This window comes from Lycorma delicatula, chromosome 7, assembly GCF_047948215.1.
Source record: "Lycorma delicatula isolate Av1 chromosome 7, ASM4794821v1, whole genome shotgun sequence".
Lineage (NCBI taxonomy): Eukaryota > Metazoa > Arthropoda > Insecta > Hemiptera > Fulgoridae > Lycorma > Lycorma delicatula.
In genome coordinates this window covers 116,151,016-116,164,921 of record NC_134461.1, presented here as the reverse complement: position 1 = coordinate 116,164,921, position 13,906 = coordinate 116,151,016, and the positions used below count along the sequence as shown (strand labels likewise).

The 13,906-nt window shown below is 25.8% G+C and overlaps 1 protein-coding gene across 1 annotated transcript in view; it reads right to left on the bottom strand.

Annotated features, from left to right (window-relative positions):
• The window catches only part of LOC142328366 (uncharacterized), a 68,861-nt gene that overhangs the window by 33,266 nt on the left and 21,689 nt on the right, over positions 1-13,906 (bottom strand). Inside the window, exons 2-3 of the mRNA XM_075372073.1 lie at positions 11,583-11,680; positions 5,612-5,692 (exon numbers count right to left, since the gene is read on the bottom strand). Of these exons, the coding sequence (XP_075228188.1) occupies positions 5,612-5,692; positions 11,583-11,680 (179 nt within the window). The remainder of the gene's footprint in view (positions 1-5,611; positions 5,693-11,582; positions 11,681-13,906) is intronic.

Genomic DNA, 13,906 nt, shown 5'->3' with positions numbered 1-13,906 from the left:
GCCGTAAAAATAATAAGTAGTTATTATATGTTATGTTAATTTTTCTTTTTAAATAAAATAATTTCTCAGTTAAAAGTTCATAAAAAAAATATATTCAGTTATAAATTCAAATGGTTTTAATCAATGATAAATGTATATTATTAAATTGCATGTTTTGTCAATGCTGTTAAAATTATTTTATAAATATTTATCTTTAATATATAAGATGTTTATCTTTAATATAATATTACCTCAAACTTAAATAAAAATATTACTCTTTCTTATTCTGTAGGGTATTAAAACGTATTTTGGAGTCAATAAATCAATAATAGAATTTGTAGTAGAATTAAAAGTTTGTTGAAATTTTAAAAATTCTAATATATTAAGCTCCCAAGTAAATAAATAAAATGTAATTATTATGTTTATTTTTTTTATTATTTATTTCCCGTCTAGATAGCGCTATAACAGTGCTATAAATCTAGAAAGAAAAATAATGTATTCGGCCCAATTTGGGCATATGCGGTTTTCACCGGATCTTGACGTATTGACATTTAAGAAATCCAAAAAAATCGGATAGAAATTTTCCGGATGTTAATGTTCGTATGTACGCTCGCGCGTGTGTATGTATGTTAAGTGTTGGTCTCTAAATAACCTTATATCTCCAGAACAACTAGACCGAATTTGTTCAAACTTGGTCAGATTACTTCTATACTTGGGGCATTGATGCCATTAAATTTTCAACTTAATAGGTCAAAGTGTTGAGGCTATAAAGCAAGGTCACCCTCAGTATCTCGAGATTGCGCCTAATTAATGTCATTTTTTTTTTTAGGCACATTTGTTAACGATTAAAAAACAACATATTTGTAAAAACAATTATGCAAAATCGCACCCTCACCTACAAAAAAAAAAAAATGCTTTTGTAGTCATTTGCTATATTGTGATGTCGTAGGTGAGCGGTAGAATTAAATAAATGAATAATATTTAAAGAGTAAAAATGTAACTCGCTCTGGCTGGTTCTCGAACTCGATCGCCCTGTCGACTCGGTACCTAATGCGTTAAGCCTCGCGGCAACGCCAGTTTGCCGACTGTACAATCAAAATTTGTTCAATATAAGTTGTGAAATTACATTAGTTTAGTTATTACCAACCTTCACTGTTAGTACTGCCATACCTGCACGAATTAAACACGGTACGCGCGCGCGGTTTAACCAAAAAATATTATATTTAAATAAAATGATAATTTTAAATTATGTTGTGTGTGTAAGCCGTACATCAGAAAAAACTGTTGTCAACTTTTTTAAATTTCTATTCTAGATAGAATAGAAATATTCTATCTAAAATATAACTATTCTAGAATAGTGTACGCTATTTTTATTTCGAAATTTACTGATAATTTTTTTACCGCAATTATTCCATTTCGAGAATAATGTTAGTTTGTAACATTTTTTATACCCCTGTGGTACTATAACAATTTAAAACGATTTCAATGAAAAATCATTTTGCGGCAAACGATTCATCTCAATTGTGCAATTGAAAATGATTAGTTTACCCTATTTTTTTATAGAAATAAATAGAGATTATTTTTAAATTAAATGAATAAAATTGCTTGTGAATAGAATTTTAAAAATTGAAGTTGTTTTTTTTTTAAATTAAGAAATAATTTTGTTCGAATCTTCTTTAAATTTCGACTTGTTAAGCTAAATTAAAAATAAATTTTATCATATTGAGTAATGCAGTAAAAATTCAAACGAGAATTGAGTAGTAATTTTTTTTTACATTTCAATATCTACCTTAATTTTTAAATTCTATTTTTTATTATTATTTTTATTTATGTTTTCAATCAAGCTTATTTCATTTAAAACTGTTTAGTTTTATTTTTGTATATAATATACATAGGTTTACAATAAAATAACGCCCGGATGTAAAATAAAAAACTGTTCGAAAAAAATAAAAAAACACCAGAAACCACAGGTTCCTGATAAAAAGAAGAAGAAAAATTTCAGAGCAGTGACAAAAATAAATTGTTCTGACCATGAGGTAAGGAATTTTAAATGCGGAAATACACATTTTTCTTTTCTGTTTTCACACAAAACTTCTCTGAATATCAAAGTGAAATTACGTTTCTCGTTACATATTAAATAATAAACAATGATGACAAGGCTTTTTATAAAGTTGACAAAAACCACTCAAAATATTAAAAAAATAATTTATTTTTTCAATTCTTTTTGACTCAAGACTTCTATAGTCAAAATTCAAAAAAGAATTCTAAAAATATATTTTTTTAAAGTGGTTTTTATGTCTGAAAAAAGGTTTTATTATAAGTCCACATTTTTTTATTTGTTTATAGCTCTACGACAAATGCAGTCTTGAATAAAAACCGGCTGCTTTGAGACAAGAAAATAATATTTTCGCTGTCAGACTCGCCTGACTTTTGAATGAGTGTATTTTTAATCCTAATTTTTTTGATTAATTTTTATGAATTTCTGCGTGAAATACTTTGAATGTCACAATGATATCAGGCAGTATATTATTACGCTAATAATAATCAAATTCTAAGCAATATTTACGACAAATTATGAAAACTGACTATCGTATTGGTAGATAATTTAATTTTTTGTACATGATTTATGAAATAATCTGGAGAAAATATATAATGGAAAAAAATACCTTGAAATTAGCTATTTGGTAAAGAATAAGTGTCATGCGTATGTATAAAAGAACTCGAAAGATATAATCGAAAGTTTCTTGTATTTCAAGTCATTTAAATCAGTCAAAATTATATTCTATCATTTGTGTAAATAAAGTGGTATTTTTTTTTTTTAATATTTTACTTATGAGAGAAAAATTACTACGGAACCTCCAATAGAAATTTAAAAAAAAAAAAATCATTTAAATCAACTGGTTTTATGAAAAATAACGTTTAAGAATACTTTAATATAATACACAAGAGTCGAATACTCATAATTTTTTTGGAAATCCTTTAAAAAGAAATTAACTTTAATATTTCTTAATTAATGGTACTAAATACTTAGGTCATTATGCCAAATTTCTTACTTTCATTAAAATTAAAAAAAAAACTTGTTCTCGGCCGTCGGTCAAGTCATACAACACCTTGCATAGTATTTCCATTGATTTTCCTTACACTAATTTTTTCATTTTTTCATTTAAACATTAAAGGTCAGACTTTTATTTTTATAATAAAATCATTTCGTTTTGTAAAACAATAACAAATTATTTTAATTTTAAGAGCCTTTTAAGTGATGAAGAAAAAAAATTGTTAACAATAAAAATTAATAATTAGCACCAAAACAATTCTATATGTTTTTTGACGGTAGAATAAATTAAAAAAAAAAACTTTCTAAAAATATTCATGCACAGTTTAAAATTTAAAAAAAAATTCTTTGAATCTAACACCCCCTTCAATAAAGATTAAAATAAGAAAAATAAAATTTTCAAAAAAATTTATGCATTTGGTCCGGGATCTTCAATTTTAAAAAATTGGTAGATATTTCTTGATTTCACTATACCCGTACCTATAAACAAGATGTTCTGACTGACTCTTAATCAATGCCCAGCAAAAACTATTGAATGTAAATTGATGAAAATTTGTGTACACGTTCTTCTTACGGTGTAAGTAAGAACACAACTTACAGTGCACAGTAAGAAAGGATTTTTTTAAATTACGAGTTTAAAGGGTTAAAATGGAGTAATATTGAATTTTACTATTTCTCGGTAACAAACAAAGTTATCATCTTTATTTACGGTATGTGAACTCTTAGTGTGAATATCTAAGAAAAAAGTCCAAGATTTTTAAAATTCCAATTTTAAAGCGTTAAAATGGATTTTGAAATTTTTTTAAAATCCAGCTATTTTATTTTTTATTTTTTTATTTTTTGGTAATAACTGAAGGCATCAACTTTATTTTGGATGTGTATAATTTTCATTAAATATCAACAAATTTCTAAATTTTTCGAAATTCGACCTTGAAAAGGATGAAGAAAGATAAAAAAATTTGTAAAATGATTTGTAAAATTTTCCCCGTTTTCAACTAAACAAGATAATCACTCAATTTGGGCTTGCAAATACCCTTTAGGGAAATATATAAAAATCATTTTTAAGTTTTCTGAGTTTTGATTTTTAAGGGGTGTCGCACCCCTTAACGTACGGCATAGCGGCTCAACCAGCACAGCCACTGTCACAGTTAAAAAAAAAATTAAAAGATGTTTAAAATTTCCTAGTGTATCTCAGGTACTCTAAGAACCTGGCAAAACAAACTTTTACTCAAAAAAAGGAAGGGCAAAGCTATAACTACGATTTTTAGGAAGGAGGCCGACTATTTTGAAACCCGCATTCTTCAGATCACTCTATTGATACCAAACTGTTGATCTGAAGATATTACAATACAGTGATAGTTTTTATAGAATGATCAAGCTTTAATTTTTATTTATAAATATTATTATCACAAGCGTGAGTTTTATGGACACAAGGGGGTCCAGGCTAGACAGGAAGGGCGAGCGAAGCTAGCCCTGACCGGCTAGTATGAAATATAAATTATCAAACAACATTTGAAAAATATTTAAACCGAAGGGAGGTAGAACTAAAGGTCAAAAAACAGAAAATCATACAATCCAATTTTAAGAGAGGGGTTGATTTTTTGAATTTCTTTTTGTTGAATATTTATACATGCATTGTGTTTAACAAATTTACTTTTATAAGGTTTTCTCTGAAATGCCTCTGATGAAAATCAAAATTACTTTTTTTATCGATATTCCCACCCGATTAACGAATTTTGAAAAAAAAACTGATGAATGCCACATATATAGAAATATTTTTTGACCAAATTCGAAAAAAATCGGTTTGGTCAATTCTGAGATATAAGGCCAAAAGCACTGCGACACAACGTGGCGCATATATATACGCTTTATGATCTAGATGAACTAATATAGTTATAATTGGACCCTAAAACGTAAAAATTTGGAAAATACCCGATTCGCTATATTTGACATAATCACCATACTTAAAGCTTTTCTAGCTATATTCGAGGAGAGTAAATCAAAAAACTTTAAAAAGAGTAAGAAAGAAAATAAAGATAAAAAAGTAAAAATTATCCGAAGTCAACTAAGGAGTTTTTACTTTTTTAATAATATTTCATAACATTTTCTAGAAGTTCTGTTTAAAAAAAAAAAAATCATTAATAATCTTTTTTTTTTTAATTTTCTGGGTGATTTTTTCTAATAGCTTCTTATATTTTACATCATTTATTACTTGCAGATAATTTTCAGATAAAAAAATGAGAATATGCCATTTTAAACATAAGAAATACTGATATAAATAAAAATAACCATACGAATCAATTGATCTACATTAACACAATTATTGCTTCCAAAAAATTATACTAAAGTTTCAGGCATTGAAATCTTTAAAATTTATATATTTCTTTATTATATAAAAGCAAACTGTACCTTATTTACATTTTTGCAAGAAAAATGTGTTATTTAATAAAATAAGTATAGTTTTTATTATTTTTCTATAGTTTCTTACATGAATAATTTATTTATTTAGGAAAAAAATAACGCAAAAAAATAAAACTAAATTAAAATAATTAAAAAAATTATAATTAATTAATTACGAACCATATTTGGAAAAATTAAAGAAAAATTTCTTGCTTTTTTTGGTGCTAAGTAACCCATATTTCCTCCGAGCAAATGAATAAACTGTAAAAAAAAAAAATTATTAATCTCTGACGTTTATCAAAATTTCGGTGTTGTTCGTTATATTATTTATATAACTATAATTTTGTTTCTTTTATCTCTATGGATTATCTACGCTGCTTAAAAAAGTCCTATTTATATTTAACAACTGTTCTTTAACTACCATTATTCTTATGTGATCAGAATGTAGCAATTATTCATACTTTTGAGTAGTAGAATTAAATAGTAATTTACTACTGGTAATAAAATATTCCATTGTGCCAATTAGGTCTCAAAAATAATTCCACTACTGTCTTGTAACGAAATTGTTTTATCGAGAACTGCAATGAAAAAAAAAACGAGTAAATCGGTGCGTGGACACACAAAGCGAAGCTTCTTACGCAATATTATATAAGTTATTAATGGTGAAAAATAACTTATACGCATATACAAAAATGATAATATTTTTGAAACGAAGCTTCTTAATGCAAGCTTTGGGATGGGAAGTAAACTGTACAAAAACTAGCGTCACGAAAAAGCGTCACGCGCCAGCTCATACCCTATTATGCGTACCGTGTGTGATGTACAGCTCACCATATAGTATAGAAAACACGTGCATATTATAAAAAAATACTTATTTACGTATAAAACATAAAAAAATGTAAAAAACAACACTGAAGTTTAACCATTAGTATAAGTCGGAGCACGTGTTTTCTACACTATATGGTCAGCTGTATTGCATCAAACGCGGTAGGCATAGTGGAAGAATCAGGTAGCACGTGATCCTTTTTCGTGACGCTCATTTTTTTCTCAGTGACTCCCCGCTCCGAACCCTGCGTTAAGAAGCAAAGCTTCAGTAATGTTCAAATAAAATAAGTATATTCTTGTCACCCTTATGATTTTTGTCATTTAATTTTATGTTCATGTAAATTTAAAAATATATGTTTTTCATAAAAATCTAAAATCCAATGAAAAGAAAATTTTTTGTTAATTTATTAATTACAGGTTTGTTTTATTTATTTATTTACCAAAATCTAGGCAAGAAAAAAATTTTTTAAATGTAGGGTTATTAATAATTAAAAATGTTTATCCGCTAAACGTTGTTTCCACAATATTATTTATACAAAATTCCCTTTTTTAATAAAATTTAAATCTGATCCAATTTTTATGAAAGAATTGATAACTGCTATTTTCATCTACTTATACTTGAATTACCATCAATAATGCCAAGAATAAAGTAAATGTTTACCTAAATACAGTAAAGAAAAAAACAAAATAGACATATTTATAAAGAATGAAGCAAAAAAAATAGCATAAATTTATAAAATTTTAATATATATCTTGTTAATACAAAAACTAAGACAAGGTTATTATTTGAGAAATCCAAACAATAAATTATCGCACTATTTCAAAACTATAATAAACTACAAAGAAAGGTTGTATAAAGAAAATAAGTAACAAAATTAACTTTTTTTAAATATAGAACACAATATAAAGGGTCTTTCATTTTCGGCGCAAAAAGTAAAATTTGCAATAAAATAAAAAGTATATCTAATATCAACCACAAAGTATGTTTTTTTAGTTTTTTTTTTTATTTTGAAGCTTATAACATAACATTATGTTTGAAGAACAATATCTTTATTTTTAACTTTGCTTGACATAACGAAGCCTATAAACAAAATTTTGCGCAACTCTTTCGCGTAAATCAGCTTGTTTTCCACTAATATTTGCTTTCAAGTAATTAATTGTTAGGTTTGTTGCTATAGATTTGCAACTTAACATATTCCCAGAGGGAAGAGGCTAAGAGAGTAAAATCACATGATTTTGGTGGCCAATTGGCATTATAATCGTGTGAAATTATCCAATCATCAAACTTTTAACGCAATAACAGACTTTTTACGGCAGCTGTATGACATGTGACACCATCCTGTTGAAACCACATCTCATTCAAATCAAAATTTTCCAAATTTCAAATCATAGCTCGATAGCATTCACCATTTACTGTAAGAGCATCTCTTTGCTCATTTTCGAACAAAAATAGCTCAGTGATATCACTAGCCCATAATCCATACCAGACAGAGGTTTCTTTCGGATGTTATGGTCGTTTTTGAATCATTTTGTATGGAGTCATCTGAAATAAATAAATTTTTCTTGTTTATAAAGTTATTAAGCCAAAAATTAAACTCAAATGAAAAAATTATTTTTTAAAATGAAAATTTGGTTTCTATTCGAGCTGCTTTACAATAGATTCAGCAAACTGTCTACACAAAGAATAATCGTGCGGCTTTAATCCTTGACTTATGTGACTCTTATATGGGTGTAGACCAAGATCTTGAAGCAAAATTCTCCATGTTGTTGTTAAAGAAAGGCCCAGTTCATGTTAACGATGTGAGATAGATAAATTTCGATTTTCACGAACATTTGCACTTACAGCGGTAATATTCTCTTTATTCGTTGCGTGAATTTCAACACCAAGTAGAGAAACATTCCCATCGAAATTGTCCTTTCGTTTGGCAGATTATGCACACTATAATTAATTACTGTTTGTTTAGTTTAGTTTGTAAACTGTTTGTTTAACTAAAATTGTTTTACTACTACTGCTTAGTTAAGTACTGTTACTTTAGTTTATATTTTAATAAAATTAAAAAAATCGGGAAGCGCACGATACACAACTACAGTACGATTAAAAAACGATTTCGTATTTCGATAAATTTTTTTTCCGTATTTTAAGATTTGTAAACTTGAGGCTAGTTGCGTTCCGTGATGATTTGTCATTAATTACGGAGTACAAATGACGCTTGAAAAATTAAAATAAAAAAAGGTCAAATAAAATAGATTGTGGTCAAAGCCACAATCTGTCAATTTTTGTGACTCCTTTTTTTTAGAGACCCCTTACAGATTAATATAATAATAAAGCACCAGGTTTATTTAAATAAAGAGTAATAAAAGCATTAAACTGCAACTAACCTTCGTAAAGTTACCATTCTCATTTAAAAATAAAATTTCTAGAAGCTACATAAACTAGTGAAAATTTATCTTTCAGAAAATAAATTACACAGGATACAATCATAAAAATACAAAGAAGAAATAAATTTTCAACATGATTTTTAAAGGGCTTCCTCTAAAAAAGAAAAGTAATAAAAAATAGATAAAACTCGGAAAAATCCACACTTCAAATTGAACATTTTTGACCTAACGCCATTTATGTGTGCTAGATTATAACGCAAACCTTTATGTGAAAATATAAGTCTGTTGACCTAAAACGAAAGAATCGCTATAAAGTAAAATGAATTAATTTAAATTGTCTACAAGATTTTTATTACCAATTTTGTTTTATAAGTTAACCAAATTTTTAACATTATAATTTCCTAGAAAATATTTTAACCTCGAAAACATACTACATAAATTATTGGAACGGGTTCGGAAAAACATGTAGAATAAAAATTTGCACGAGCGATTAACTATTTAATTTGTCAATTAACAATTTAAGGAAAATCTTTACTTTTTCGCCAATAACGGTTTTAATTTTAATTGCATATAAAAATAAAAGCATCAACAGATCGGTGAAGAAATTTTGCATAAAACCTTCCCGGGTATTTTTTTCTACCAGTAAAACACTATGGACATTACCGAATTTTACCATAAGTACCAAAATTGCGCTATAGCTCTCATACAAGGTGGCGTAACTTAAGGACACGCAATAAAAACTTCTATAACTCTGTTCCTATTAAAGATAATATAAAAATTCAAAAAAGTACGGATTCATAAGACCCAAGACTATAAAGTAGTCAAATTTTTCGAAGTATTTTTTACTTCTGATTGCTCGTTAATCCAGATCTACTGTGAACATTTGCAACTTCTTGACAAAACTACTACAAAAATGAATAAGTCAATATAGAATTCTGTTTCCAAAAGACCAAATGTGGTTTTTTGAAAAAATATCTAGTTTTTCGTCAATAGTTTGTTTATCTTTAAATCATATGAAAAAATAAACACCACCAGTAGAAAACTAAGACATTTTTTCACAAAAAAGATGTAGACCACTTTTTTTTCTACGAGCAAAATTAAGAAATTACGGATAAATGATTACTTTATCCATTTAGTCTTACTGTATACGGAAGGTACCAAGTTTCCAAGCTACTCTAACATAGTGCGATTTTGGTGCTATTATAAAATTCGTTAGCGCCCTTAGCTTTGCTCGTAAAAAAAGTTCTATGAATTTCCTAAAAGTTCCTAAATTTCATATCAAAACAATCCCAAACTTATAAATAATTATTCTACAATAAAATACAGATTAAGATAGATCTTCATTATTCGGGGGAAAAAATAAATTTAAAAAGAATTAACCCTGATACAAAAGGTACTAAAAAAATTATTATTCTAAAATAAAATGTATTAATCCAATACTGTACAATTAACTAAATTTAAAAAAATCAAATAAAAAAAGAAAGACCAAAAAAAAATTTTTCAAAATTCTTTTTAGTTTTAAGTGCTATTAAAAATGAAGCCGCAATTGGCTAAACACTAAAAGAATTTTTCCTTAATTTGTTAATAAACCAATTAAATAATTATTTCTCATGTCCGCTAGAGTACACTTTTATTCTACACACTTCTCTTAACCCATTCCAATAATTTATAAAGTGTAGTGAATTTTTTCGAGGTTAAAGCCTTTTTGAGTCTCTGGGAGGCTCAGCTATTAAAACTATTTAGGTTATTTTAGAAGTTGAGGCTAAGCGCTACGGTTCTAATAGCCTACGTATATATCAGATCATAAATGAGTTAAAAAAAAAAGGTTTATTACCGAAAAATATTTTTAGTGTAGTTTTTTTTTGTTTTACTACAATAATATATTACAACTTAGCTAATCATGCCTTTATTATATAAAATATTATGTAATCAACCAAAATATATCAATAAAGAATAAAATTGATCTTTTTCGGAATTCCCCCCCAAAAAAAAAACATTAATTTTTTAACCAATGGGCCAAAAATCGATGTATTTTTAATTTCCAATAAGAATTAGGTGGGAATATGCGTGTTTCAAAATAGCAGGAATAACTCAAAATAGCGGGAAATATTGATATTAACAATAACCAGGTTTAAAGAAGTAACCCAATAACCCGATAACACACTAACATGTGGTTTTTTACCGGTAATTTTAAACATTCTCCACATTAACATATTTTACATATAAAAAATATTGCATATAGCATTATTGCTTATAATTATAGATATAAATTATAAATATAATCAACCAAACTTAAACCTACGTTCGCTAACCTAGCAAATTAACAGTAATGTTTTATTTATTTAAATAATAAATAATTGCAATAATTACTGGATTTATTAATCTAATCAAACTTAATATACACTCGCTTCGCTCGCTAACCTCGACTAATTGACTGTAATTTTTGATTATTTAAATAATAAATAATTGTAATAATTACCGAATACAAAGCATACCGGTGAATTTTTTCCAGTGAAATAATTTTTGTAATTGACTGATTTTTGTTATGATGTGAACAATGAAATTTTCTATTTTGCTTAATTATGTGTTTAATATATTTGAATAATAATAGTTTCTATTTTGTTTAATTATCTGGTTGAAATATTTATTGATTTATTGTTCAGTTATTATTATTTCAATGATAATGTTTGAATATTGATTTCTCCTGTAACAAATTTTTCTTTCAATATATTTTGTTTACGATGAATTTTTATTTTTTATTTTGAAATATGCATATTCTAATCTAATTCTTATTGGATTTAAAAAATACATCGATGTTTGGCTTATTGGTTAACAAATTAAGTGTTTTATTTTTTTTTTAGAGGAGGGAGGAATTCCGAAGAATTTCCAGTAAAATAATTTAATACTTTTATTCAGAGTAAAAATAAATAAAAATTTATTACCCCACCTCGCAATCACTGTCATCATCCGTAATTGATTCACAACATTCAACCATTTTGGTTACAACATGGTAAGTTTCATCACTTTGGTTTTCCACGCTAAGAACTGAAATTAAATTTAATAAAATGAGTATTAGTTCGTTAAATTATAAAAAAAAGAAAAAAATTTCGACAAAAAAAACATTATTATTGTAATATCTACATATATATATATATATCCGGATTTTATTTCAAAGTTAATTTATAGTTAAGCGAAAAAAAATTAGTTATTCATTTAAAACCATTAAAATTTAGCTTTCAAAGTATAACTTATTTGGGGAATTCTTTTATCTATTCTGAAATATCATGATCGTAAATCTATTTTACATTTCTTTTTTAATTTATAACCGTAAAATATTATACGCTATAATAAAAAATGTATAGTTAAATACAGGTTGTAAAAAAAATAATTTACTTATAAATTATTATTAACCGTTTTATATTTTATTTTAATTTTTTTATTCCATTCATATAATTTATATTTGCAAATACAGAACAATTTTATTAATATTTCAAAACGGAAAAACATTGTAAATCGTATCAAAAAGGTTTGATTTCATAACAAAATAATTTCATAAAAATACAGTTAAAATATATAAAAATGTTTATAACAAATGAAAACTAATCATTTAAAAAAAAAAACAGTAAAATTTGTTTAAATACTAAAATAAATAAGGAATTGTATTAAGGAAACGATTAGAAAAAAATTAAACTTTTTCTTTGTTTTTTCTTGTAATGAAAAATTGCATCTATAAAATGAAGAATTATTTTTTTAGTAATATTTTTTAAGTCCTTTTACTCTCCAGTTCTATTAACTTGTAAGGCTAATTAAACATTTATTTACAGTAGGAATTTCACATCCCAAACTATCTTTAAAAATAAAATCATGGAAACTTTCTGGAATAATAACCGTTATTTTTGCGAAAAACCTTTAATTACGTTATTATTATTATTATTTTAATATGATTTATAGTAATCAACTCGTTATAAACAAAGACAAAACTGGTCATATGAAGTTAGATTATTTGCCGATATTAATAACGCACGATTACATTGTCCTTTTGCAATCGGTATCAATAATCATTTACCATGAACTTGTAATAGACTGCTAGTAATAACGAGATTAAATACGTGGGTGTGATAGTTGAAAATAAATTGAAATGAGATTATCACTTGAAAAACCTCTTTTGTAAAATTGAAGCCTGTCTGAATAGATTTTATTACATGAAGAATATCCACGTAATACTTTTTTATTAATGTATAAAGCCCTAATCGAATTTTTAATAAGATTTAGTTTGAAAGTATGGGGTTTGACAGCTGACTATTATTTAAAAATTAAATTAACTAAACTTAAAAACTCAGCAAAGGTAGCATTTTGTAAAACGATCCAAATTAAAATTTTTATAAGCATTTGTATATGTTGATTTCTTTAGGTTTCCATTATTTCTCACTTTATAAATTATTCTTCCAAAATAATAGATAATTAATAAAATGTAATGTAACCCTTTAGTTTTGACGCAAGAGTATGTACACGGTACCAAATTATTTTAATTTATGTGGTAAGAAGACTTTAAAAACCCAAATTCCGACCATTTTTATAAAATTGCCTTTACATATTTTAGAAATAAGAAAATTTTTATTAGCAGGAATTTTTCAATCGTTATTTTTCTTTTATTATAAGATGTAATATATATTATTTATTAATTATTGTTTATATCTTTTAATTATAAAATGAAATTTTCAAGAACATCCTAATTTAGATCTATCCATTTATTAAAAATTATCTCTATTTACACCTGTTATAATATTTTTTTACAGAAATGTATTTAATTTTTTTTAATTAATCTCTTCATTTAATTTATATTTACATTTCAACGCCACCTTAAGTATATTTGATACTGTTTTAAGTATTATCTTATTAAATAAATATAATTTTCGTAGTATTTTATTGTGTTAGACTGTGTGAATAACTTGTTTTCAACTTATGATAATATGGGAACCTGCTGATAAAACTTATATCTTAGTGAGATCCAACACTGTAAAATTTATGAAAATAAATAAATAAATATAATGAGTTATTATTATTTTATTAACTTTATATTCGTATCAAATTACAAACAAAATATTTGTAAAAATTATTTTTGTAACTAATATAGTCATCTTGAATTATAACGACTTTTACAATGTAATTTTTATGATTCATCGATAATCTGGTAAACTTAACGTGAAATTTATGCGATTCCTTAAAATGTTCGTGATGTACTTAGTATGTAGATAAATCCATGATGATATG